This window comes from Ursus americanus, chromosome X (assembly GCF_024610735.1).
Source record: "Ursus americanus isolate L20-20 chromosome X, mUrsAme1.1.p, whole genome shotgun sequence".
NCBI lineage: Eukaryota > Metazoa > Chordata > Mammalia > Carnivora > Ursidae > Ursus > Ursus americanus.
The window spans coordinates 77,311,602-77,339,594 of NC_142164.1; the positions used below are offsets into that span (position 1 = coordinate 77,311,602).

The window sequence follows — 27,993 nt, forward strand, 5'->3', positions numbered from 1 at the left end:
AAGGATATGACAGTAATTTTATTTCTCTTGTAAAACAGAGTAGGGGTTAAATAAAGGGTATGGGGTTCGCTAGTTCCAGTGACTTGGGACTCTTTTTTCTTGGAAGAATGGAAGGGAGAGTGAGAAGGGGCATGGTGGGTGAGGAGTTCTTTTAATATGCAGGTACTTCAGGGAGAAGCACACCATTTCATCTGTATTCCCCCATCCCACTAGAACTGGTGCTTGGAGGGACAAGGGGGTGGTGAGATTAGTCGATCAGTCACCACCACTGTCATCAGCGTTGCCAGAGAGGTCGAGGACAGACATCATGGAATCAGATAACTTGCTGGCGAGTTTATCTGCAGATGAAGAAATACAGGCAGTCACTTGGTGGCTGGCTTGCCAACAGGACACCTGCAGGAGCTGGCGTAGATCTTGGTCTACATCAGACTCCCAAACTGGCTCACTTGCCCCCAACACTAAACAAAACAATTGGGCGGAGGGTGTTGGCAGCCAGTATGCAATCTCACAGGCACACCCATTTGTCTATCTCTGAAATGATCACCCCAATATAGCTTCTATCTCAGAGTATCAGACTCAACTGGGCTCCAAGTATTTTTATCCCTTCCTAGTATCCCAACAGCAATTTTCTTTTACTGTGTTGAGCTTAGTACTCAGCCATTACCTTCAAAGTTCTCACAGCAAAGGGGCAGCATGGAAGTAGAGGCTTTAAGCCTGAATGCTCACCTCCCATCCTCCAGCCATACCCTGCTCTTCTTCAGGATTCCCCTCAGCCATCATCTCCTCCAGGAAGCCTTCTTTGATCACCCCTACCCCACCACCATCCGGGTTAGGTTCACCAGGCTGAGTTAAGGTTTCCTCACTCTGCCTTCTGTGTCTGTGAATACTGTGTTGCCAACATCTGTTTTCTTATTTCCTCCTCACTCCTTTATAAGACCAGGAGTTCAAGAGCAATACATCTCTGGATTCCCAGCACTCAGTGTGAAACCAGGCCAAGAGCAAAGAATTGGGCTTATGGGGTCAATCAATTCCAGGTTTACATTTTGGCTCCATTAAATACTAGTTGTTTCACCTTGAGTGTGTCATTTAATGTCTCTGGGCCTCAGTTTCCTCACTTACCAAATGGGGATAAGACTTGCAATGAGTTGGTAAAGATTAGTATAGCATGAAGACCTAAATCAGCCAACCACACAACAGACCACCATTAAAATGAAGGAGGAAGTTCTTTTGTGAACTGCCATTAAATGGAAACGTGATGTGGCAAAACTGTGTGTTCAGGTGACTAGTGTTTGCACAGAAACAGAGAACAAAAAATATATAGATATTTGCCTGTCTATCTATCTCAGGCATGAGATAGAAGAAATTAACTGGTCATTCTGTGAGGAGGCCTAGATGACTGGGAAACTGGAAGGAGAGAAACATGTCACTCTATATCCCTTTGTACGTTCTGAATTTTGAGTATATTGCCTATGGATAAAGTAAACATTACATATAACCTGTAAGCTTCCTAACACAGAGAAACCAGCTAAGAAATAAATGGTGGCTATTGGACACACAGACTAGGCCAATGGCTCTCCAAGTGTGGTGCCCAGAAGAGCAAATCAGCATCAACCAGGAACACAAATAATCAGGCCCTATGGCCAACATACTCAATCAGAAACTCTGGGGGTGGGTCCCAGAAATCTGTGTTTTAACAAGCCTTCCAGGCAATTCTCATAATAAGGTGAAGTCTAAGAACCACTGTGCTAGTAGATGAGCCTCCTAACCCATCTCTGCCCCTTAACCAGGGATAGCTGGACACTGGGCACATGGAAATGCTCACTCAGGAGTTCCTAAGTAGGGCCTAAGTGGGTTCTTTTTGGAGCATGGGGACGTGGGGTATGGTCAGGTGCCCCCACCGGTACGCTTCTGCATCTTCTTCTTATTCTTCAAGGCAGATGCAAGAGCCTGGCCCTGCTGCAGGGGGTCTGTCTCCATGATCCTCTGCAGCACTGGGCGGCGGTCCACAGGGCAGACATCCACCGTGCTACTGTTCATGGGGTAGTGGTCCACATTACGTTTAGCCCACCCCATCTGATGTCGGTTCGGATTGGTGCAATACCCAGTGAGATTTCCAATCTGGAGAGAGAGAGAGAGGACAACAGTGAGATCTGGGCCCCTAGAATACCGCCGAAGACTTCTGCAGAGGAGACAGGGACAGGTTTGGTTAAGAACAGGAAGTCTGAAGCCAAGCAGAACTAAGCTCCAAGTCCGGCTCCATCACAAACGAGAAGGTGCTTAGTTAATTTCTCAGCTGCAGTTGGCTCATCTGTCAAATGGGGTAGACAATGGGTAGCTTGCATAGCTTTCACAAGAATAAAAAAGCAGAGTTACTTGATCAATGACAATTGGTATTATGATTCTTTCCTCAAGAGCCTACAAAGTCATATTCAATTTAACAAGTATTTTCTGATGTCTATTCTGTGCCCAGCTCCATGTGGGGAAATGCTGAGAAATGAGTAGGGTGCAGTCCCATCTTTGAGAAGCAACTGGTCTAAAAGAGGATATAACCAACCCACACCACAAGCCAAGTCAGAGTGTGTTAAGTGCCCACCAGAAAGAAACAGCATAAGTGGCAGAGGTTGTGGAGAAGGCAGTGAACAATATGCTTCTATTGATGGGAAGGTCATTCTTGACCGTGAACAATGGAAAAGCAAAGATTCATCCCTGGGATGCAAGGGTGGTTCGACATTCACAAATCTATCAGTGTGATAGATTATATCAACAAGAAAAAAGCCAAAAATCATATGATTCTCTCAGTAGATGCAGAAAAAGCATTTGACAAAATACAGCATCCTTTACTGATTAAAACCCTTCAGAGTGCAGGGATACAGGGTACATTCCTCCATCTCATAAAAACCATCTATGAAAAGCCTACAGCAAATATCATTCTCAATGGGGAAAAGCTGGAAGCCTTTCCCTTAAGATCAGGAACATGACAAGGATGCCCCTCTCGCCATTATTATTCAACAGAGTACTAGAAGTGTTTGCAACAGCAATCAGACAACAAAAAGGGATAAAAGGTATCCAAATTGGCACAGAAGAAGTCAAACTGTCTCTTCACAGATGACATGATACTCTATATGGAAAACCCAAAAGAATCCACTCCCCAACTACTAGAAGTTATAGAGCAATTCAGCAATGAAGCGGGATACAAAATCAATGCTCAGAAATCAGCTGCATTTCTGTACATGAACAATGAGACTGAAGAAAGAGAAATTAGGGAATCCATCCCATTTACAATAGCACCAAAAATCATACATTATCTTGGAATTAACCAGAGACGTAAAGGATCTATATTCTAGAAATTACAAATCACTCTTGAAAGACATTGAAGAAGACACAAAAAGATGGAAAAATATTCCATGTTCATGGATCGGAAGAATTACCATAGTTAAAATGTCTACGCTACCCAGAGTAATCTACACTTTCAATGCTATCCCAATCAAAATACCAATGACATTTTTCAAAGAACTGGAACAAACAGCCCTTGAATTTGTGTGGAACCAGAAAAGGCCCTGAATCGCCAAGGAATTGTTGAAAAGGAAAAACAAAGCTGGGGGCATCACAATGCTGGATTTCAAGCTGTACTACAAAGCTGTGATCACAAAGACAGCATGGTACTGGCACAAATACAGACACATAGACCAATGGAACAGAATAGAGAACCCAGAAATGGACCCTCGGCTCTTTGGGCAACTAATCTTTGACAAAGCAGGAAAAAACATCCAGTGGAAAAAAGACAGTCTCTTCAATAAATGGTGCTGGGAAAATTGGTCAGCTACATGCAAAAGAATGAAACTTGACCACTCTGTCACACCGTACACAAAGATAAACTCCAAATGGATGAAAGACCTCGACGTGAGACAGGAATCCATCAAAATCCTAGAGGAGAGCATAGGCAGCAACCTCTACGACATGGCCACAGCAACCTTTTTCATGACACATCTCCAAAGGCAAGAGAAACAAAGGAAAAAATGAACTTGTGGGACTTCATCAAGATCAAAAGCTTCTGCACAGCCAAGGAAACAGTCAAAAAAACTAAGAGGCAGCCCATGGAATGGGACAATATATTTGCAAATGATGCTACAGATAAAAGACTGGTATCCAAGATCTACAAAGAACTCCTCAAACTCAATACGTGAGAAACAAATAATCAAATCAAAAAATGGGCAGAAGATATGAACAGACACTTTCCCAATGAAGACATACAAATGGCTAACAGACACATGAAAACATGTTCAACATCATTAGCCATCAGGGAAATTCAAATCAAAACCACACTGAGATACCACCTTATACCAGTTAAAATGGCAAAAATTGACAAGGCAAGAAACAACAATTGTTGGAGAGGATGTGGAGAAAGGGGATCCCTCCTACATTGTTGGTGGGAATGCAAGTTGGTACAGCCACTCTGGAAAACAGTGTAGAGGTCCCTTAAAAAGTTAAAAATTGAGCTACCCTATGATCCAGCAATTACACTACTGGGTATTTACCCCAAAGATACAGACGTAGTGAAGAGAAGGGCCATATGCACCCCAATGTTCATAGCAGCATTGTCCACAATAGCTAAATCATGGAAGGAGCCGAGATGCCCTTCAACAGATGACTGGATTAAGAAGATGGGGTCCAGATATACAATGGAATATTACTCAGCTATCAAAAAGAACGATTTCTCAACATTTGCTGCAACATGGACAGCACTGAAGGAGATAATGCTGAGTGAAATAAGTCAAGCAGAGAAAGACAATTATCATATGGTTTCTCTCATCTATGGAACATAAGAACTAGGAAGATCAGTAGGAGAAGAAAGGGATAAAGAAAGGGGGTAATCAGAAGGGGGAATGAAGCATGAGAGACTATGGACTCTGAGAAACGAACTGAGGGCCTCAGAGGGGAGGGGGTGGGGGAATGGGATAGGCTGGTGATGGGTAGTAAGGAGGGCACGTATTGCATGGTGCACTGGGTGTTATATGCAACTAATAAATCATCGAACTTTACATCGAAAACCAGGGATGTACTGTATGGTGACTAACATAATATAATAAAAAAATATTATTATTAAAAAAAAAACCTTCCAGATACTACATAGCCATCAAAATAAAGGATGGCTCTTTAAGCAATCATGTGGAACAATCTACAAGATGAATTTATAAGTGAAACAAGCAAAATGCAAAATACAAATAGTGTGTTATTATTTGAATTAAAATAGATCTCTGTATCTGCATGTATGTATATATGCATGTACATAAAGATGGAATAGCTATGAAAAGGACATTCACGTCTGCTAATAGTGACTGCCTCCAAGGAGGGGACAGGTAACTGGGAGACACTTGCAAGAGAGAAACTTACTTTTCACTGTATACCCTTAAGTACCTTTTAAATATTATACCACATACACATACTACCTAGTCAAAAAGTAAATAAAAGGGAAAAATATTTTAAATAAACAAAATGGGGAAAAATAGAAAACCCTTTGACAGAAAAGAATAACTGATTTTCAGTGTTTTCCTAATACCCATGGTTTAGGTCTAACTCAAGGACTGCTATGCTCTGATTCCAGATTCATTTTTCCTTGCTTCCATTCTCATTTCAACCACCCCACACTAACATTTCCCCAAAACACCACCCTCTCTCCTCTTTGTGCCACGGCATAAGCACTGGCTGAGCTCCTAGCCACGGGCTGCTGCCCCCCTTGTCTAGAGAATTCCTCAGCCTCCAAGAAGTGGCGCAAGGATCAAGGCCTTCAGGAAGACTTCCCTGACCCACAAGTAGTATACAAGTTAGAGCCGTCGGATTCATGCTTTCCCAAGCTCTGCCCCCACCCCTAGTCTGTGTACCTCCCATAACAGTGCAGAGGTCTGTATGTGAAACCCACTAAACTCTGGCCTCCCGAAGGGCAGAGATAGGGAGACTGGCTGAAGAAGCTGAAAAAGCCTCCAGGAATCACAGGCATGGCATATTGACTCGATCATATAGGTACTGGGGAGCCCTAACAGGGGAGGTGACATGGTCAGACTGGGCCATTAGAAATCATGGGACATATGTCCAGGTGAGAAAGTGTTAGAAGCTTAGACTAGGGTTATAGAAATGGTAGGGACTGAAAGAAGCTGATAGCTTCTCAAGAGACTTTGAGGGAAAAGCCATAGGACTTGCTGACTGACTGTCTGGGATATTGGATGCTAGTTGGAGGGAAGAGTCAGGGGTACCCAGGTTTGCAACTTGAACAACTGAGTGGCTGAACGGGGATACCTGTTTTCTAGGCTGCAGCCAGGCTGGAAAAGCTGCTTGAGAAAGCATGCCTCCTCCTTGGACCTGCCATTGCCTGGTAAAGGATACACACCACCTGATGCCCAGGGGGCCCACAGGGAGTGAATGAATGACCTACATTTCCCCACCATTATAGACAGACCTTGTGGGAGCCAGGCAGAAGGGACCAACCACTCCCCAGAGCCCTGGGTAGAGAAGAAGGTTACCATGAAGAAAGGGGACAAGTACCTTATACACAGTGGTTTTATTTTCCATGGCATCTGCTATTTTCATCATCGGAGAATGTAGCCACTTGATCTCCATTTCGAGCGGGTCCATGTCACCCAACAGTTCATCTGCTTCTCCAGTGGCCAAGCCTTTAACACAACCAACACCACTGTCAGGGCCCTAGCTCCCCCCTGCTGCCAGGCCCCTCCACCCATTTAGGACTCAGTGGAAAGGATATGTGGACACTGCCCAAGGGAGTTGGGAAGGAAGGCTCTTTCATTCCTGATGGGAGGCCACATGACAAAGGATTAAAGGCATGGGTTTTGCAGTAGGGCATTTGCCTGCTGGGAGCTGGTCTTGGAGCCTTAGCTTCCTCATCTGGAAAATGAGAACACCACAGCCTATGACATGGGGCTGCTGTCACAGCAGAGGATACCTGAAATGCACTGGCCTGAGACACTGCTCAGTAAGTGGCAGCCACTGGGCTTCCTTCCTCAGGACCAGGCCTCTCTCCCCCTCCCTCTGGCCCCTTGCCTAGAGTTGCCCTCCACTGCAAACCATTAATGTTCCCATTACCCTGGGCCCACACTATCCTCCCACCTACTTCTATAATCTACCCCCATCCCCTTCCTCTAATTCCTAGTCACTCTTCAAGATACAATATTAGGGCTAACTCCCCTAGGAAACCCTCACCATTAACCTCTTCCTCTCCTCAATTTCCCAGACCTCAATCTTCTGCCAAAGCACATTCTCAGTGATGGAGCCCCGCTTGCCCTCACATGCAGCCAGGGTCAAGTATCATAGGAATGTGAGCTCCAATTCCTCCCAACTACCCACTTGGTAGAAGAGGGAAGTAAAGTTCAGAAAGAGAACTGACTCGCCAGAAGCCACATGGGGAATAAACTCTGAAGCAAGCAAGTCCCCTTGTTCTCATCTATAATCTAAGGACACTAAAAGGCCCAGAGAAGGAAAGCTAGTGGCCCTCAAGAGAAACAGAGAAACCAGAAGCCAGGCCAGCCAGGATTTTCCCACTGCCCAAGTGTCCACAGACAGGCCTAGAGAGCACTGGGCCCCTTTCCAAGGTGGGGGAGGAGCCATAAGCCAAGGCTACAGATGGAAGTACTTGAAGAGAACAAATCTCCTACAGGAGTTTCTCAAAGCACACCTCTGTACCCCAGCAAACAATCATCTTCATAACAACTAATATTCACCAAGCATGTCCTCTAAGGCAGCACTGCTGTGAGTGTTTTTACATATTAAATAAGTCTTCATGACCATCTTACTGGGTGAGTACTACTATTCCCATTTTACAGATTGACGTCTCCATTGAGACATGGAGAAATGAAGTAACTTATGCAGCATCACAGAGCTAACAAGAAACAAAACGTGAATTTGACTCTAGCCAGTCCATTCTTCTAACCACTTAGCTACTCCGAGCTGGGACAGTCCTTAGACCACAGGGCAGAAGAGTTGCTTTAAATGCCACCTCTGCCTGCCACTGACCATGCACATGCACCATTCAGGAAATACCAGCTTTCTGTGACTCAGATGCCTCCCCGCCGGAGCTCCAGTGGCACAATCAGTTAGCACACGGTACTTATACAGATGCCTCCCTGCCAATGGGGGTGAGAACAAAAATCTAGGACTAGACATGCAGTAGCTGAGGCAAAGCCTAGGGCAACATGATGGAAGGGGTTTTGGAGAGGACTGTCTTAGTCCACTCCAGGTCCCAGGAGATGGGGAAAGGACCCTCGTATTTCCTGAGCGCCTCACTGTGTACACAGTACTTTGCTGGCTTTTTTTCCTATCTACCAATACCCCACAACCACCCCCATGGCCCAGATTAGAATTCTCCACCTTGTGGGAGAAAGCATTAAGCTTAGAGTTGGTTAAATAATTTTCCTGAACCCAGAATAGGGCCAGGGCAGGGGAAGATCAAACATGGGATTTGTTATTGGGTCTGTGTGGCTCCCACCCAGGGCAAGACAAAGTACTAGGCAGGCCAGTCCACTTGCCCCTACTTACATTCCATGGTGTCTTCATTGGCCTGCTCGGTATCCTCAATATCAAAGACTTCGGTCATCTCCTTAATGATCTCAGCACTGAGATGGGCAGGCAGAGTGTGGGTGGCAGGTGGGAGTGTATAGAAGCTAATCTTCCCACTGCATTGGGAGATGGGAGGAAATTGGTGATGTCATTAAGAGAACAAATGACCAATCAAAGAGAGGATGAGTTCCCAAGTCAGAAACAATGAAGGAACACCAAGAAAACCCACAGTAGCTCCCGAACAACAAGAGGTTGAGTTGCTAGATAGTCACTGGCCATAAATTCCTGATGGGGACATGACCTAGTGCCTTGGCCTTCCCCTGCCCTGAGAAACAGGCTGTCAGGCTGCCCCACCACTGCAATAAACACAGATGCACCCCTTTGTGGAACCTGACTCTCAGTAGGTCCACCCTTACCCCTAGCCCTCTCCTCACCTCACCCAGTCAGCCAGAACAGCTTTGGCTGCCTGCTCCTGACTGTATATGCCTCCCTTCTTCTTCTTCCCCAAGCGGTGAGCCACCGCAGTCAAAAAGTGCTCAGTGGTCTGGAACCCAGAGATGCCATAATAGTTGGAAATCTGGTGAAGAGAGAAAGAAAAGAAATCATAAGGAAAACTGAAGGGCCCTTGGAGTAGGTCAGGGCATAAGCAAGAGCTTTCTGTACCTCCTCCAGGTTACAGCGTTGCAGGATGGTCTCTACCGGGGTCACGGGGTCTGCCAACTTCTGCACATGGACGCAGTTGCGCAGGATGGTGCCCACCTCTGAGTTCGGTCCTGGGACAATGCCTGGGGCATCCAGCAGCCTGATGAACTTGTCCAGATAGACCTCCTGCATGAACCTAGGACAAGAAGAGGAGATAAGAGAGAATGCAAGACACTGATAAGCTGGGATGTATCTGGTATCCCCTAGGCCCCAGGCACACAGCTGGGACAGGGGTGAGGGACAGAAAGCATACAGATGAAGATGAAGAGATGTGGGGCTGGGGGCTCTGGGGCCTACACACCTGAGACTAATTCTAGTCTAGTCCCTGCCAAGGGGACTGAGCTGCAGGGCTGTGGGTAAGCTTCTGACTCTCTGAGCCTCTGCTGCTTCATCTAGGAAGTGGAGTTGCTTATCTGTAGCCCAATCTTGCATGGCTGCTAAGAGACTTCAAGGAGCTAAGTGGGGAAGCACCCAGCTCTGTGCCTGGCCCGCACCTAGGATGTACCAGGTGAATGAGGGTGTTAGTGAGACTCCTGTGCCTAGGGAAGAATCAGAGGCTGGGCCAAGATAAGGAAAAGGGCAAGAGCTGAAGTCATGAGAAATGGCGGAATGGTAGGGTCAAGGAGCTGTGGAGTGGGGGAGCAGGCAGGCGCTTACTTGGTGACGCCAGGAACGGCTCCCACACTGCATGCACGGCTGCGCTTCAGGCTGTTGATCAGGCTGCTCTTCCCAACATTAGGAAGACCTACAAAGGAGCGGCAGATGGCTGAGGGCAGGAAGGACCCTCAGGAACATTTGGGCCGGCATGTATGTGGGCGGCCCAGGCAGGAACAATGACCAAGCTACAGGGAGGCCAAAACCAGAGCCTGGCCTCCTGCCTTCCCAACCCAGGCCCTGACCAAGCCCTAACATGGCCTAACCTTTCCTCCATTTGTGAGCATGATGGGTAGACATGTCGCTCTCTCTAGATATGACACTCCCTCCCACTTACAACCAGCCTGGAAAAGGTGCTCAATGCAAAGCCTCTGTAACACGATCCAACAGAGGGCAGACATTAGGAAATTTCTGTGAAACAGAGAACCAGCTGTCCTGGTGTAAAATTCACCTGGTGGCAGGTGGAAGAGCCCTCTCCAGATGTCAGTCTCTCTGAGCAGCTGGTCTGCCTGTGGTGCATGTTTTCTGTTCAAGCATCTGTGAGCACCTCTAGGCCTGTGGATGTCTTTGTGTGCTACCCCCCTCACCAGGTCTCTTGTTCTCACCATTCTCCTTCTCTGTGTGCCAGAATTTATGCAAAGACTGTCCTCTTTGTTTTTAAAGATTTTATTTATTTATTTGAGAAAGAGAGCACTAGTGGGGGAGAGGGGGCAGAGGGGGAGAGAGAGAAGCAAACTCCCCACTGAGCAGGGAGCCTGATGTAGGCCTCGATCCCAGGACCCTGAGATCTTGACCTGAGCTGAATGCAGATGCTTAACCAACTAAGCCACCCAGGTGACCCCACAGACAACTCTCTTATGGATGTACCTGTGTGTGTGAGCCCCTCATGTGTGGAAGTCTCTGTACATCAGTCTCTGTGTGGAGGGAACCAGTGTATATGGGCACACGTGTCTCTTGTGCCTCTACTCGCTTGCGGGGAGCAGAGCTGGGTTGAGTATGGGGGAAGGGTCTGCATGTGTGTTGCCTCTGGGTCTGGCCATGTCTGCGCAAGTACGGATCCATATATGTATTTGTGGATCCACATGTATTCGCAGGTCTGTGTGTTTTCCTCCATGTCTACCTCTTTGTTCCTGGCCCCTTCCATGTGCACCTCTCTCTCTGAATCTGTCTATCTCTGTGTCTGCCTGTCTCTCTCATTGTTTTTTCTTTTCTGAAGATTTTATTTATTTATTTATTTATTTATTTATTTATTATCTATCTATCTATCTATCTATCTATCTATCTATCCCCTCTGCACAAGCAGGGGGAGCAGGCAGAGGGAGAACCAGGCTCCCCGCTGAGCAAGGAGCCCGATGCAGAACTCGATCCCAGGACCCTGGGATCATGACCTGAGCTAAAGGCAGATGCTTATCCCACTAAGCCACCCAGGCGTCCCTCTCTCGTTGTTTCTTTGGTACGCGTGTCTGCCTCTTTACATGCATAAAGTATCTAGCCCTCTTGTGTCTCTCTCTGTAGGTCTTCATAGTCCTTCTGGTATCTTTTTGTGATCATTATCCCCCTCTCTCGGCACACCTCTGTCATTTAAATCCATCTTTCCTTTCCACTCCCCACCAATCCCATCATTTCCCAGTTCTTTTTCTATGTCTTCAGGCCTGTATATCTATACCTTTTTCTTAGCGTCCAGCTCTCTCCAATGTCTCTTTTGGCTTCACTTCCTCTCCCTGACAGTCTATCTCTGCTTCTCTCAATTTCCCTTTTCTCTCCCCCATCATCCTTCCCTCAGTGCCCTGGGTTCCAGATAGGCCCAGGTTTGGGTATCAGCTCTATCTCATCTCACACAGGGCTGATCCCCACAAGTCCCTTTCCCTTCTCTGGGCCTCAGTGTTCTTATCTGTCAAAGATATGTTCACTCCTCCTCACCACCACCCACAGCTCTGGTAGGATGAGATGGCACCAAATCCAAGCATAACCCTGTGTATTTGATCCACGATTCTAATACTCAATGCATGGTGGTGATTCTCAGTACACCTTCCTATGTCCATCAGTACATATTACAAATCATAAAACTGTTCCTGAATTGCTCCTCTCTTCCCGGAGGGGTAACACAAAGCTCCCAGAATCCTTTGCCCAGTGAAACCCCTGCCCAAGGAAGGAGCCTGGGCCCCGTGACCTCCCCACAGGTCTTACCCACAACACCCACACGGATATGGGTGCGCACTTCACCAAGGCGGCAATAGTTCCCCAAAACCCTCATGAGGTTTTCAGCTCCAAAGCAGGCTTTGCTTTTCAGCAGTGACTCAGAGGCCTGATCCACTGGCACAGTGCAGCGATTCTGGAAAACGAGGGGTTATTACAGAAGAGGCATCAGGTAGGAAATGCAGTCTGAGTCCAGATTTCCAACTTTCAGTGAAACGTTCAGGGCCACCTCCCTATGATCACCAAGATCCCCAAGACTGAAGCAGAGGGCTTCTCACACAGGCCCTGAATACCTGTCATTTCCCTGCTTGCACAAGGCCTGTTTTTCCACTGTCATTGCGTCTTCACTCTTCTCTGTCCCTGCCTCTCTCTAGACACATGTATCTCTTGCCTACCTCAGCAGGGAAAGGATGGCACCCTGGCCTCTAGTCAGCCCAGGTTTGAGTTCCAGCTCTGTCTCTCACAGGTGTGTGTGCATCAAATCCTGCTTCCCTTCCCTGGGTCTCAGCGCCCTCATCTACAAAATGGGGACACTGCCCTCCCTGCCTGTGGTGGGAAGACAGTGCCTGGCCCATTGCCTACCTTCCCTTAATTCCTCAGACAAAACGGCCATTCCAGCTTCCATCTCCTTACTCCTCTGATGCCACCTCCTCCGCCCAGAATGCCCTTCCACCTCTTCCTCTTTCCTTACTTACCCACCACAGCATTGCAAAACAGGAATTAAGCTAAATATCCATCAGTAAGAAACAGGTTAAGGAAATATATCCTTAAAGTGGAGTACAAATGAAAGAGAGCTGTTAGAAAAGAATGCTCACCTGTAAAGTCTTTGTTTCTATAGATTGTGACTTTCTGTTCTGTATCACTCTTGGGGCCTTTTTACTTTTATAGAACCCCCCTTAATATCTCCTGTAGGGTTGGTTTTGTGGTTACGAAACTGGTCAATGACTGGCGATTCTGGCAGGTCTTTATCTCTCCAGCAATTCTGAATGACAGCCTTGCTGGATAAAGGATCCTTGGCTGCATGTTTTTCTCTGAAAGAGCTTTAAAAATGCCCCCCCCAACCCTTTTTCTCATTCCAGGTCTGTGTAGACAGGTCTGACGTAATTCTGATGCCTTTGCCTTGGTACGTGAGAAATTTCTTTGCCCTGGCCACTTTCAATACTGTATCCCTGGATCTAATATTTGCGAATCGCACTGTGACGTGACGTGGCGTAGGTTTGTCGTGGTTGAACTTGGGAGGGGTCCTCTCTGCCTCTTAGACATGAATGCTTCTTTCCTTTGCTAGATTAGGGAAGTTTTCAGCTACAATTTGTTCAAATATCTCTTCTAGACCTCTGTTTTTCTCCACCCCCTCAGGGATGCCGATGATTCTGACATTGGAATGTTTCATTGAGTCAGTGATCTCCCATAACCTACATTCTTGAGATTAGATTTTTTTGAGCCAAGTTTCTATTTTAGCTTTCTCTTCTACTAAACCATCCTCCTAATTCGCCGATACGTTCTTCTGCCTCATTCACCCCGACCGTCAGAGCATCTAGTTTTGACTGCATTTGATTCATAGAATTTTTAATTTCTGCCAGATTCACTCTCATTTCCGCCCTTAGAGATTCTCTATTCTCGTTAGTATTTTCGTTAATATTTTTTTCAAGTCTACACATCATCTTGACCATTGTTACTCTGAACTCCATTTCTGATAATTTGGTTATATCCATATCCATTAGTTCCGTGGCAGAGGCCACAGACTCATTGTCTTTTCTTTGCTGGGGGGGTGATTTCTCCTTCTCATCATTCTGATGAGCAGAGGTTGCGGGGTTGTCCAGAGCCCAAATTATTGACCAGGACCCAAGGAGTGTGCACTTGTTTTATAGGGATCTTAGGGATGTGGGCTTCTTGATTTTTCAGCCTGCCTTCTGGGGTGATGGGTAGTAAGGAGGGCATGTATTGCATGGTGCACTGGGTATTATACGCAACTAATGAATCATCGAACTTTACATCAAAAACCAGGGATGCACTGTATGGTGAATAACATAATAAAAATATTATTATGAAAAAAAATAAATATATTTTAAAAAAAGATTTCACCAGCAGTATGCGAAGGGTCAAAAAAAATAAAAAAATAAAAATAAAATAAAATATAGACTTGCCACGTTAAAAAAAAAAAAAAAAAGAAAAGGATGCTCACCACATTTTTTCCATCAAGGCCAAAAATTAGAAATGAGGTATCAGGTTCTCCCAAATGAATAAAGACTAAAATGTTTAATGATATCAAGTGTTGGAAAGGATGTAGGGAAATAAGCCCTCCCACACATTCATCTACCTCAGTGGCAAGAAGATAAATTGGTACAGCCACTGGAAGGGAGGCAATTTGTCAGTGTCTAGGAAAATATAAAATACATAGCCACTCCACCTCTCAGTATCCAACCTATATAAACACTTGCCCACCAGCCAAGATAACATATGCAAGGGTATGTGTTAAAGTACTGCTTATAATGATTAAAAACTGGAAACTAATTTTATTTAGTATCAAGAAAGTACATCTGTATAAAAAAAAATTGCCATGGGGGGAAAAAAAAGCAAGCCCCAGGACGACACACAGGACATTCCCAAACACTTCTTTCTCTCTATATATACATCGACATATATATAAAGCACAGAAAAATATCTGAAAGGATACACACCAAGCTAACAATGGTGGTTACATCTGGGTATGGACAAAGGAGATGAGATTTAAGGGTACTGGTAAAAGGGTATTTAAGCCATCTGTAATTCCTTTTATTTTTTCTACTTTATTTTTTCATAAATAATTAAGTTCTACACCTGGTGCAAAATCGAAAATATGTCCCCCAACACCTAGTTTCTCTCCTCAGAAGCAACCAATGTTTCTGTAATACTTAAATATTTTACAACTAAAATGTATTTTTGTGTTAGTGATACAATTAGAAAGTAGTGTGATTTGTGTTAAAGAGAAAAATGAAGACATACGTTTTTAAAAGCTAACAAATAGTTAACTATATTTTCCAAATTTTCTATGGACAGTTATGTATTACCCTTATATCTGGAAAAAAAAAACCTTTCCAAAAAGCTAAAATGTAAGAAGGAATGAGGTGAAATGAATATTAAAAGGTCATTTAGTAAGGCAAAAAGCTCAGAGTTGAAGGCCCAAAGGGTTGGAGGCCCCAGTCCAAGTCATGATCCTCCAACCCTGGCCCCAGCTTACCAGGTTTTTGACCTGATGCTGTGTGCTGGCCTTGAAAGCCACAGTTGGCAGCTCATTCCGAAGGTAATTCAGCCACTTCTCTACAACCTCTTTGGGGACCAGGTCTGGGGAAAATAGAAACAGATAGGACTAATAAGGAGAACATCACTTCAATGGCTCACTCTAAAGATATATCCACCCACACCCAAGGCTAGGCCCGCCTCCTGCCAACAGGTGTCTCCCTGGCCCTATCAGTACCTATCCAGCTCCCAGGTTAGAATTAGAAAGGGAAGTCTAGTCTAGGGGACCAGCTGGCCCTCCCTGAGGGGACCTCTCTCCCTTGGGGAAAATGGGCAAATTAGCTGTTTGGTCCCAGATGCCTTCCTTCAAGCCAGGCTTCCTAAAGATTATGTTTCCCATTCTCTCTGTGGATCATTCTAGGTTGGGCCAAATGTCAAGAATAACTCCAACAAGAATATAGCTACCACTTGTGGAGTATTAATCATGCATACACCAAGCACTTTATCATTAATTCTCACAACAACCCTGTGAGATTGGGACAGTCACAGCCCATTCTACAGCTACAGAAACGCAAGCTCTCAGGTGACAAGACTTGTCCAAGATCCTAGAGAAAATTGACAATACAACTGGGATAAGATCCAGGCCTCAGTGACTCCTGAGCCCATGTGCTCTTCTGCCCTAGTCTTTGGGTTCCAGCTTGGGGCAGACAGGAACTCTCTGGGGTTGGCCAATAGGGCTCAAAATGGCAAGAACAAAGGACTGAAAGTCAGACAGGCTTGGACCCCATCCCCAACTTCTGCTATACCATGTATGTGTGTGTGTGTGTGTGTGTGTGTGTGTGTGTGTGTGTGTGTCTAAAGAAGTGATTTTACCTCTCAGATTCCTGGCTTTAAACACTGAACACGAATTCCTACCTCATACAACTGTTATAACTACCACTGAGTTGCTGAGTCTCAGGGTCTGGTCTGAGCTAGTCTTTCAAAAAGGTCTGGCCCCTGCCCTGCCTTACCCAATTCTGCCCCAATACCCACCAATCTTGTTTAAGACCAGGACCAGCTTCTTGTTGCCTTCTGCCTGCAGGACAGCCTCCTCCATTTGGAAGCAGCGGCAGCCCAATGGGTCCCTGGCATCCAGGACTTCCAAAATCACATCAGAGTATTCCACCACCTGCAGAGCAAAGGACAGGTGATGAAGGCAGGGAAAGGACTGGGTATGAATCACACAGGCCCATAAAAGAAAAGGTCTCCATCTCGGTCAGGAAAAACATAAATGGAGAGATGGGATGGGATTGGTGCCCTCCCTAAAGAGCCTTAAGAAATGGGTCCCCAAACCTTACGGAACTCCTTGTAATAAGCCTTCCTTGTCGCCTCATCATCCAACTGAGGAAACATATTTAATTCCTGCAAAACTTCTTCCTAAGGGAAAAAAAGAAAGAATAGTTCAGGGAGGAAAGAGGGAGTAAAAGTCAGGGCTCTGGAAACCATGACAGGCTGGGGGAGCCATGGGGGTCCCAACACACGAAGAGTAACTTTGACCAGCCAATAAAGCTGGGAACTGGAAGAATGGATAGAACCACATGACACATGTGTGTGCCTATGTTTAAGTATGTGTTCAAGCACCAGCTAGGGATCTGAGTGTGCACCTGTGTGTGTTAAGGAAGGAATGTGAGAGGGAGGTATAAGTGAGAAAAAAAACCAATGTGGGAACATGGGATGGGGGAGGCAAAATACACACTTTATGTTAGAAAAGGAACTCTGAGCTGGAAAGTGAATATTCTGTGAAATGAGAATATATGCTGGAAGGGCAATAAGAAGTCCAAGAAGGAAGCTGGCATCCCCCTCACATACCCTCTTCTGTCAACCTTCCCTCACACTTATTCCTTCTCCCCCTGTTCCCTGGTCATAGGTCCCCCTTCCCCTACTCCCAACCCTGTCTTTGGGGCCCAGGTCAGGAGAGGACCTATCCAGGGTTGTCCAGTCACAGATAAGGCTCAAAATGGCCCTCTGCTTCCCTCTCATACCTCCCTCCCTCCATCCCCACTGTTTCCCATCTTCTCTGCACTGATTTCCTAAGTCCCCCTGCAACAATCTCACATCCTTGCTCTTTCCCTTTCACAGAACGATGGCAATAGATGCTTCTGAGCAAACCCAAATGAGTCTGAACCAGAAGCAAAAGCTGTTCTCTCACCTTATGCTCAAATTCCTCCTGGCGTTGCAGGACATCCTGACAGTAGCTCTCAATGGTCCTGCGTCTGTGTCTCTCTTGCTCCCGGGCAGCCTGCTGCTTCTCCCTCATCTCCTCAACCTAACAAGGGAACACACAGCAGGACTATAGCTGACTAGGCCTGTAACCTAAGGAAGGGATGGGAGACTTACAGTAACAGGGAGCGGGTGACAGGGAAGAAACAATGTTGACATGGCAGAGGTAGGAGGAGCAGGGATACAGGGAGAGAGCAAATATAGATAAGGGGTTTGAGAGAAAGGAAACAAGAGATGAAGGAAGAGAAAGTGTGGCAGAGAACAATAAAAAGAGGGCATGTGAAGCTGAGAGAGAATATGTTCTACGCAAAGGAAATCAATTAAGACCAGAGGGAGAAAGAGGACAAGGTCCTGGGATGCTCCATCATCTAAACAGCAGGAAAAGAAAGGAACAGCAAAAGAGACTGGGAAAGAGCAAGGAAGACATCCAGGAGAGTGAAATGACAAGAGAGTCAAAGCGAGAGTGCTTCAAAGAAAGCACGGTCTCAAATCCTGCCAATTCGGATGAGACGATGGAAGGAGAGTATCCATGAGTGTGATGTCACAGAAGGCACTAGTGAGGCTGACAGGAGTGGTTTGAGTGGAGCAGTGGGAACATAGCAGGGCAGCAATGGACTGGGAGGTGAGGGGGAGATAAGCAAACAGAGACATTAATTCAAGTATCAAAGTGACCACCTTCTCTTCTCTCTTCAGCAAACTGCCTCAACAATCCTAACAACTCTGGTCTTTGCCCTTCCAGTCACCACTTCTGTGGACCTGGCAGTCAGGCCAGGCCCTCTCCCTCCCCCAAGGTCAAGGGCTTACCCTCTTCTTCTTTAATTCAGCTTCCCGACTGGCATGATCATTGGAGTGAACAAACTGGGGAGCAGAGGCCACTTTGGAAGCTGCTTTCTTTCCATTCTGCTTTGCAGGCTGGTCACCACACAAAAGGAAACAAACAGCTAATGAACCCATGGAAATCACCCTTCCTGGAGGGTTAAAGCTGCTCAAAAGTGTAGTTGTAGGGAAAAGAGAGGAACAAGCAAAAAGAAGGGCTCTGCCCTTAGAGGGCTGCCCATCTGGCTAGAGAAGAGACCCTCCTTCTCCTAGGCAGGGACTGACTGAAGAACCCCAGGAGAGGTGGGGGAAATGGAAAAGTTTCCCAAGTAAAGGCCAAGGGAAATGCTAAAGCAGTTCTCAAAGTATGGTTCTTGGACCAGAGCAGCACCATCACCTGGGAACTGGTTAGAAATAGAAATTACAGGATACCACAACAGACCTACTGAATCAGAAGCTCAAGGGTGAGGCCCAGCAATCTGTGTACTAACCAGCCCTCCGGGTAATTACCCAGAATTACCCGGAGGGCTGGTTAAAGTTTGAGAACCTTAACCATGTTAAAATTTGAGGATCACTGCTCTGGCCTGTCTTACCTGTCTCCATCTTTCCTAGCAGGACCAGGAGCTGGAGCCAAAGATTGTTTTGGCCTCCCTCCTCATCTAGAGCAATAGGGACTTGGGAATCAGACAGACTCAAGTCCCAGCCATGCTACCTTGAACCTAGGAACTTTCTCACTGAGGCTCAGTTTCTTCATCTTAAAAATGGGATGATCCCTATACCAAGGTAATTCAAGCACAAAGCACCACATGGATTGTGGTGGAAACTTAATAAATGCTGCTGATTCTCTACTGCAGCCAACCAGGGAGGAAGCGAAAGCCAGATCCCTTGATTCCAATTTGCTGCTCTGTCTGGAACGACATAACATCTACTGGGGTTTGTAAACCTCTTCTAGAGCAAGGAACCTGTTCCTGACCTTACCCCCAACAATGGGTATACCTTACCTGAGGGTCAAGCCAACTTACCTTCTTGCAGCCTTTGGAACCTTTACCTGGTTTTTTATTTTCTACCAAAAAAAAAAAAAAGCCATTATCCACCTACCCAACATCTGTTTATACCTTAACCAAAGGCCACACTGAGAACCTAAGGAGGACTGAGATACCATGTCTGCTCAGGCCCAGGACAACAAAGACATGGAGATGACCTCCATAGGGTCAGAGGAAGTACTGGATAAAACGTTTGAGGCATTATTTCAACGCAGACTGAAACAACGCTTATGGGAATCCTGTAAAGAGAGTTACCTGAGTGCGTGCTTTTAACTCCTCTGTCTTCCCTAACTTCTGGCTGGGGGCAACTCAACAATTGCCACACCAAGCTCAAGTTGAGAGCTGATGGCATGGGAAGGTGATCTGAGGAGTCCCGGGTAGCTAAGCCTGGGCAGATGCCCTGAGCACACGGGGAGAGAACTGCTCCTTCCTGCTGACCCTGCTCAGGCCATTACTTCCAAAGGGACTTGCCTTATTTAGCCGAACTGTGGCCTCCTTTGGATACAAGGAGGAGAGAGCTCATCTTCAATCACATCTAAACAAAGCCCAAGAACTCAAGAGGCCTCACCCTCTTCACGAGAAGTCCCATCTGTCATACCCTTCACAGCTGGCCTCTTGGGGAAGAATGGCTGCCTTAATTCATACCACAGGCAAGGGGGCTAAAGGAATTCCTAGAGGGGGAGGTTCTGGAAGGTCAGGATATATACAAATATAGGAGCAGCTTGGAATTACCAGAGAACAGGCTCCCCAATCACATAAGGTGGTTCACACTGAAGCAGAGTTAATATAGGGAACAGAATTTAAATACTAATGCAAATACTTTAAGGAGATTCAAGAAGATACCTCAAAGGAACTGTGTGAGAAAAAAAATTCCCAAAACTTGATATTGAATAAAAATTCAATAGGTGTAGTGAAAAACGACACAGATGGCATTAACTAACCAAACTAATAAGCTGGAAGATCAAGAGAAGAGCTTGCTTAAAACAAAAATCTAAAGAAATGGGAATTATGAGTAAAAATATAAAGTGGAGAACAGGCCCAGAAGAGCTGATATCTAAATAACAGGAGTTCCTGAAAGAGAAAAGGGTACAAATGGAGAAGCAATTATTTTTTAAAATAACAGATGAAAATTCCTTAAACTGAAAACAGACTTGAGGTTTCAGATTAGAAAGGCTCACAGAACACCAAGATTAACAAAAAAAAGACATACCATAAGCATACCCTGATGAAAATTCTTAACTCTAAGGATAAAAAGAAAATCTTATAAACTTCGAAGCAGGAGTTTCCAACAAAGGCAAGAGTAGCAGACAGCCTTCTCAAATCAACTCTTAACATTTAAGACAGAATAACCATTACAAAGTTCTTTTTTAAAAAGATTTATTTATTTATTTGAGAGAGTGATGGAGTGAGCATGAGCAGGAGGGGCAGAGGAAGAAGGAGAGAGGATTTGAAACAGACTCCACACTGAACGCGGAGCCAGACGCAGGGCTCAATCTCACAACACTGAGATCATGACCTGAGCCGAAACCAAGAGCCTAATGCTTAACCGACTGCACCACCCAGGCGCCCCGTACCATTACAAAGTTCTGAAACAAGGAACTGTGTACCAAGCTAAATTCCTATACTTAACCAACAGATCACTTTTACACAAAGGTAAAAGGCATTTTCAGATGCGCAAAGATTAGCATCTGTGTTCTGGTAAAACTACAGTTGACCCTTGAACAACTTGAGTTTGAACTCCACAGATTCATTTATACAGATTTTTTTTTGATAGATATGTGTAGTACTGTAAATGTGTTTTCTCTTCCTTACGATTTTAATAACATTGTCTTTCCTCTAGCTTCCTTTATTGGAAAAATACGGTACATAGCACATCTAACAAAATATGTGTTAAGAGACTGTTTATGTTACTGGTAAGGCTTCCAGTCAGTGGTAGGCTATTAGTAGTCAAGTTTTTGGAGAATCAAAAAAGTTGTATGTGGATTCTTGACTACACTGGGGCTCGGGGCCCCTAACCTCCATGTTGTTCAAGGGTCAGTTGTACTTAAGGAAGTACAGCAGCAAAAATAAAAATTAACTCAGAATAAAGATCTCAAGCTAAAGGAAACAAATAATGATGGGCAGGAAATCTATTAAAACTTATCATTAAATTTTTAAAAATTACAATTAAATCTTTAAAAATGCTACTAATGTAGCTAAGAATTGTAATACGTACTTAGAAAAGATTTTTAAAAACCAGGAAGCATATCATAAGGAAATACCTCAGAACCAAAATACCAAATTATTTCAACAGAATCCTGGAATCAAGCAGTAGGGGTTGGAAAAGCAAAATCATGAAAGCATGATCTTACTTCGGAAGGGTAGGATAAAAATAAGTTATGACTTAACTTTGGTAAAGTGACAGAGACAAGTTTAATTATGTTTGATATAAACACGAATGCAACTACTAAAATAACTTTATAATCACTGGGGGACGCCTAGGTGGCTCAGTCAGTTAAGCGTCTGCCTTCAGCTTGGGTCATGATCCCAGGGTCCTGGGATCGAGTCCTGCACAGGGCTCCTTGATCAGCGGGGAGCCTGCTTCTCCCTTTGCCTGCTACACGCATGCTGTCTCTGACAAATAAATAAATAAATAAAATCTTTTTAAAAAACTTTATAAACACTGGAGGGGGATTTTTTTTTTGAACTTGAAAAGTAAATAAATAAGAGACTAAGAAGAAACAAAAAATTTAAATTAATTGGCAGAAATTAGACCAAACATATTATAAATATGAATGGATCAAATTTCCCTGTAACAGCAACAACAACAAAAAACAGACCTCAATACTCCTTTTCTCCCAAAGTACTCATGTTGCAATGAAAAGAAAGTGAGGTTGGGAATGAACCAGGACTGGCCATTTTACTCAACATTATTTCTATCTGCCTAACTTCCCTGGAAACTGAGGGCCTGTGCCAGAGGCAGGCACACAATAAAAAAAATAATCACTTGGTAAGGAGAAAACCCTCCTTGTACAGCTCCTCAATAACCTCCCCAGATTTAACCATTACCATTGCCATTTGGATCCAAGGTACTGCTGTGAACTCAGGTAGCTGTACAATGATGCACTCCCCCCACCTTCCACTGCAGTCATTCCAGTTAGTCTGATCATTACTTAGTTGCAATTTACCAATCACAGTCTGTGTTTTATGAGCACATGTAAAGTTTTTGTTTAATATTCACCATTTCTCCCACTCATGTAGATGTATATGATTGTTTTTTAACAGGTAATAGTCATATGGTTCCAAAATAAGAAGGTGTATTTTGAGAGGTCTTCCACACTTGTCCCTAGCCACTGTACTCTCCTCACTGCAACAAGAAACCACTTATTAGTGCAAACGCAAATATACGTAATCTTATTTCCCCCATTTTCTCCCATTAAAGATAACATAATATGTCCTCCTGTTGACAACTTGCTTTTTTCACTTAACAAATCCTGGAGATCTCTCCATCTAATAGTTCTTCCATATAATAGTCTTTCTATATAATCTTACCATACAATACTTCCTCATTCTATTTTAAACTGCCAGGGTTCTTGGGCACATGGGTGGCTCAGTCAGTTTAAGCATCTACCTTCGGCTTGGGTCATGATCCCAGGGACCTGGGGTCTCTGCTCAGCAGGGAGTCTGCTTCTCCCTCTCCCTCAGCCTGCCGCTCCCCTGGCTTGTGCGCTCTCTCTCTAATAAATAAAATCTTTATAAACTGCCAGTGTTCTTTTGTATGCATACACTCTACTTCATTTAACCAGCTAATTATTGTCTTTTTCATCACTATCAATAATTTTATTATCATCTGGTATCTGACATTCTTAAATAGAATATAATTAATTTTGTTCATTTTTCTTGTGTTACTTGAAAAAATGACTATTTGCTTTTGGTTTTCACATAACCAAAGTCTGATTCTTGTTGAAATTTTTTTATGATTATATAAAGTAAGTGTATTGAATTTTTTTTCACCAAGCCCACATAAGCAGGGCCACCATTCACACAGAGTATGGCGTCACTGGGTCGCACAAATCTTGTCTAGTCTATGTTGTCATTTTCTATGTGGACTACAGTAAGATATAGGCAGGAAGCACAGAACCAGACCTGCCCTAATGCCCTTGCCTTCCCTCTTATATGGGAGTGTCATATATCACATTTGTCTTCTCTCTCTAGGCTGTAAGCATAGTGGGAGGAGGAGGAGGAATTGAGTTAGGACTACTGAGACATTCTAGTGCCTGGCACACAGTAAGTACCAAATAGCTATGCCCAGTTATGCTGGGCCCTGGGGACAAAAATATAAACCAGATGTGGGTGAGAAGTTAACAGTGCAGTGGAGGAGACAGACCCAGTCATACAGTGTCAATAGCCCCAATTCCTGGGGGTACAGACCATGGAAACCAAGGGAGAAGCTTAATGGGAGAGATTCCTAGAGGAAATGATGTGTAAGTTCAAATCTGAAAAATGAGGAAGAATCATCCAGTTGAAGAATGAGGGAGAAAGGAAGAAAAGCATCTCGAAGCAGAAAGAACAGCAATTTGTCCCCACTGTCTGGCATTTACTGCTATTCATCTCAGATCGTCATTTAACTTTGCTGAGTCTGTTTCCTCAACTGTAAAATGGTAATGGGGGATAAGGGGAACACCACCTCCAAGGAAGTTGGGAAGACAACAATGATACCATACGTAGAAGACAGACTAAATGATCTTGTCCATACTGAGCAATATTTTGAGAGTTTTTAAAATTATTTTAGTATAGTTGACACAATGTTACAGTAGTTTCAGGTGTACAACAGTGATTCCACAAGACAAGTTTAAGTCTATGCATTATGCTCTGCTCACAAGTGTAGCCATCATCTGTCACCATACAATGCTACTACAACACCATTGACTCTACTCCCTATAGTGTACCTTTTAATCCCAAGACTTATTCATTCCATAACTGAAAGACTGTATCTCTCACTCCCCTTCACTCATTTTGCCCCATCCCCCCCATGCTATACTGAGCGATTTTTAAAAATAGAACTACCCGGGTTCCTGGGTGGCTCAGTTGGTTAAGTGTCTGCCTTTGGCTCAGGTTGTGATCCCAGGATCCTGGGATCGAGTCCCACATCAGGCTCCTTGCTCAGCTAGGAGCCTGCTTCTCCCTCTCCCTCTGCCTCTCCCCCTGCTTGCTCTTTCTCTCTCTCTGTCAAATAAATAAATAAAATCTTTTAAAAAAATAGAACTAACCTATGATCCAGTGATCACACTACTGGGTATTTACCCAAAAAATACAAAAACACTAATTCAAAGGGATGCATTTACCCCAATGTTTATAGCAGCATTATCTACAATAACCAAATTATGGAAACAGCCCAAGCTCTAGCTGTACCATGAGACACCTCCCCCACCTCCCCCATTGACTGATGGATGGATAAAGAAGATGTGGTGTATATATACAACAGAATATTACTCAACCATAAAAAAATGAAATCTTGCCATTTGCAATGACATGGATAGAGCTAGAGAGTATAATGCTAAGCAAAATAAGTCAGAGAAAGATAAATACCATATGATTTCACTCATATGTGGAATTTAAGAAACAAATGAGCAAAGTTAAAAGAGAGAGAGAGACAAACCAGGAAACAGACTCTTAACTATAGAGAACAAACTGATGGTTACCAGAGGGGAGGTGGGTGGGGGGAATGGGGGAAATAGGTGATGGGGATTAAGGAATGCACTTGTAATGAGCATTGGGTGATATATGAAGTGTTGAATCACTATATTATACACCTGAAACTAATATAACTTTGTATGTTAACTACACTGGAATTAAAATTTTAAAAAAAGAAATAATTTTTAAAAAGTTGCCATGAGGGGCGCCTGGGTGGCACAGCCTCTGCCTTTGGCTCAGGGTGTGATCCCAGCATTCTGGGATCGAGCCCCACATCAGGCTCCTCTGCTAGGAGCCTGCTTCTTCCTCTCCCACTCCCCCTGCTTGTGCTCCCTCTCTCACTGGCTGTCTCTCTCTCTGTCAAATAAATAAATAAAATCTTTAAAAAAAAAAGTTGCCATGAAATACTACAAATATTCATTAAAGCTTAGCATTGGGAGGGGGTGGTAAAAGAAACTCACTGTGTCTATGTTTCATCATGATGACTAGCTTGAAAGCAGGAAAGTTCAAATCTGCAGGCTTTCTTCCTGTCAGAATGGAAGAACCAATGTGAAGACAGAGGGGGGAACCACAATGCCACAAGCTCCCTTCCAAGTCCCCTATAGGCAAAATGAAATGTGAAAAGAACTTGATAAGGAAGCCCTAACAATTGGAGGAAGTAGAAGAGGCTATAATGGAGTTGGGGCCTGGTGTAGCTGTCTACACAGGGAAAGCAACATCACACTACCCAAAAGGAAGCTAAGTCTAATCCTCTCTTCCTCGGTGGAGTCAATGCCTCAATCTACCAGCTGAAGTCCTTGGTCCTCAATCCTCCACCCTGTAGTGTTATACACCCTAAGTACTAAACCTCTCTATGCTGAGGGAACAGGGTATACAAGGATGGCCTGTTTCTACCTATTAATAGATCCTCTTTTCCCAAGTAGGAAGTTCTTTATCTGATCTACCCTGGAAACAGGGGGAAAGACAGGTACCAGGAGTCTACCCCAGGGAAAAGGGACCTCAAAACAACGCTTTTAATCTGTGTTTATTAAACTGAGGCTAGGAGTCAGTGCAAAATCTTGGCAGTGGGGGGTGGGGGAGATGTATGCCTCTGGGTGTGGTTGGGGTCTGTTCCTTGGTGAATGGGGGTAAGGAGATGTCTTCTGTTGCTCTACTCTGGGGTGAAGAGGAACTGGGAAAACCAGCAGAGTGGCTGCGTGCATCTCTGCCACATGGGAGAGAGGTGCAGGTCTGTACATCTCTATGTTGGGGGGGGGTCCTGGGTCTCTTTACCCTGGGGAGGGCTGGGGTGAGGGGAAGATGATATGATTGTCTCCAGTACAAGGTGACATCAGTTGACACACTAACAAAGCGGGGGGTGGGGGGTTGCAGTTTTGCATGAATGGGGTCTGCACCTTGCCAGTTGTGGGCTATTCTGGACCCTTCCATGGGAGTGGGATGGGGAACAATCAGTTTATCTTTTATATGGGTTGAAGTCGCCAGTGTGCTAACACTGAACAGAATAGGATCTCTGGTTCTCCACATGGGGGTGGGGGGTAGGAACACAGCTATAAATTCAGTAGATCAGCCCTTACACTTTGCAGGGGGGGGGGCGGTTATCCTGGATGGAGAGAAAGACATTTGAGCTCCTCTACCTTGGGTAAGGGGGGAGCCCACATGCACAGAATGTAGGGTGATCAGTGATGTCACTGTCTCTCAACACTGCAGAGAGCGGGAGCTGCACCTCTCTGCTCCCTTGGTGTGGGGGGTGTCTCTCTTTTGCTACATTTGGTGATTCCAAATCTTTGGGGAAGGAGGAGCGGAGGGATGATCTCTGTTTACCTCAAAAGGAGAACAAATCTGAGCCCCTCTACCGCGGGGTTAAGGAAGGTCTGTTTCTCTTTGCTGCGGGACATTTCTGGGTCAGGGCTGTACAAATTCGGTAAACCAGCGCCTCCTTGTGGGGTGGAGCGAGGAGTCACGTCTGATTTTCCACAATGGTGACTCACTCTAGGCAAGGAGAGGAAAATCTGCGTGGTTCTCTATGGGCTAAGGCGGGTGCGAACCACTCGGAAGGGAGGCGATCTAACTTCGCTGCAGTAGCGGGGGCGGGGCTTCCGCAATTAGTTACTCGGGAAGTTACTTTTCCATCTCTGTATATTAAACGTTTCTAAGCTCCTCTGTACCCGCGGTCCGGCCGGGGTAGGCGGGAGTGTATGTCTGCGGAGGAGGTAATATATCAAAGTCTCTGTCCAAAGGGAAGAGTTGAGTCGAGGCGGATCTGTGTGCCTCAGCGCCAGTAAAGATCCGCGCCGCTCAGCCGGAGGGGGGGGGGGGGGACACTGGAAGGGCGGTGTGTCCCTATGACCGTGGGATCAATGTCGCCACACGGAGACGCCTGTCTACACTGGATAAGTGCAGAATGGAACCTCGCTATCCTGAAAGCAAGAGGGCACTCGATGCTTCTTCACAAAAATGGGGTCTGTGACTTTCTAGATGGGGTGGGGCCGTGCTCCTTCACCCAGAAAGAGTGCATTTAGGCACGTGCCCATTTGCAGAGCGATCCCTGTTCCTCGTCTGGGCCCTTCTACCGTGGATGAGAGCCCGTTCTCTACCTCACCATTCCAGAGTGGAGGACACCTCTAGTTTCCACCTCAAATACACGACCCTTACCGCGCGGCTGGCTGGGTGAACGCTCAGGACCAGAAAAGAGGAGAGTCGTCTCTTACCTCCACTTCCGGCGAGGACCAGACAGGAGAGAACTGCACCACGATAGGGTTGGTCTGGAGGCTGCGCTCGCGCCGCTAGGCTCGGGCTTCCGGACCCCAGCCTCGCCGCGCTGGTCCGCCCGCCTTACGCCCCCTGAGGGGCGGGGCTTTGGATTGACGGCTCG

At 45.3% G+C, this 27,993-nt stretch overlaps 1 protein-coding gene across 4 annotated transcripts; it reads right to left on the reverse strand.

Moving 5' to 3' along the window:
* On the reverse strand, positions 1 to 27,986 carry GNL3L (G protein nucleolar 3 like). Of its 4 annotated transcripts, none has more exons than XR_006779380.2 (16): positions 27,830 to 27,986; positions 25,583 to 25,648; positions 19,428 to 19,468; positions 18,394 to 18,501; positions 17,519 to 17,635; positions 16,663 to 16,746; positions 16,363 to 16,498; positions 15,332 to 15,435; positions 12,106 to 12,250; positions 9,922 to 10,009; positions 9,226 to 9,400; positions 8,997 to 9,139; positions 8,542 to 8,678; positions 6,538 to 6,665; positions 1,823 to 2,118; positions 1 to 338 (listed from the first exon to the last, which is right to left on the reverse strand). XR_006779380.2 is itself a non-coding variant. In XM_045796243.2 (16 exons), the coding sequence occupies exons 2-16, from the start codon at positions 25,599 to 25,601 to the stop codon at positions 256 to 258; spliced, it is 1,728 nt and encodes a 575-aa protein (XP_045652199.1). In that variant the 5' UTR covers positions 25,602 to 25,648; positions 27,830 to 27,986; the 3' UTR covers positions 1 to 255. The 4 variants fall into 4 exon arrangements, 3 of the variants coding, with proteins under 3 accessions (XP_045652199.1, XP_045652200.1, XP_045652201.1); XM_045796243.2 differs by having other exon boundaries at positions 1,899 to 2,118; XM_045796244.2 differs by having other exon boundaries at positions 1,899 to 2,118; positions 25,583 to 25,720; positions 27,830 to 27,967.
* Between the last annotated feature and the right edge of the window lie 7 nt (positions 27,987 to 27,993).

Coding starts and splice junctions, on each gene's coding strand:
- GNL3L (XM_045796243.2), bottom strand. Junction 17,636..18,393: donor CTGAATTAAAGAAGAAGAGG/GTAAGCCCTTGA, acceptor TTCCCTTGTTAG/GTTGAGGAGATGAGGGAGAA. Junction 2,119..6,537: donor ATAAAACCACTGTGTATAAG/GTACTTGTCCCC, acceptor CTCTCTCTCCAG/ATTGGAAATCTCACTGGGTA.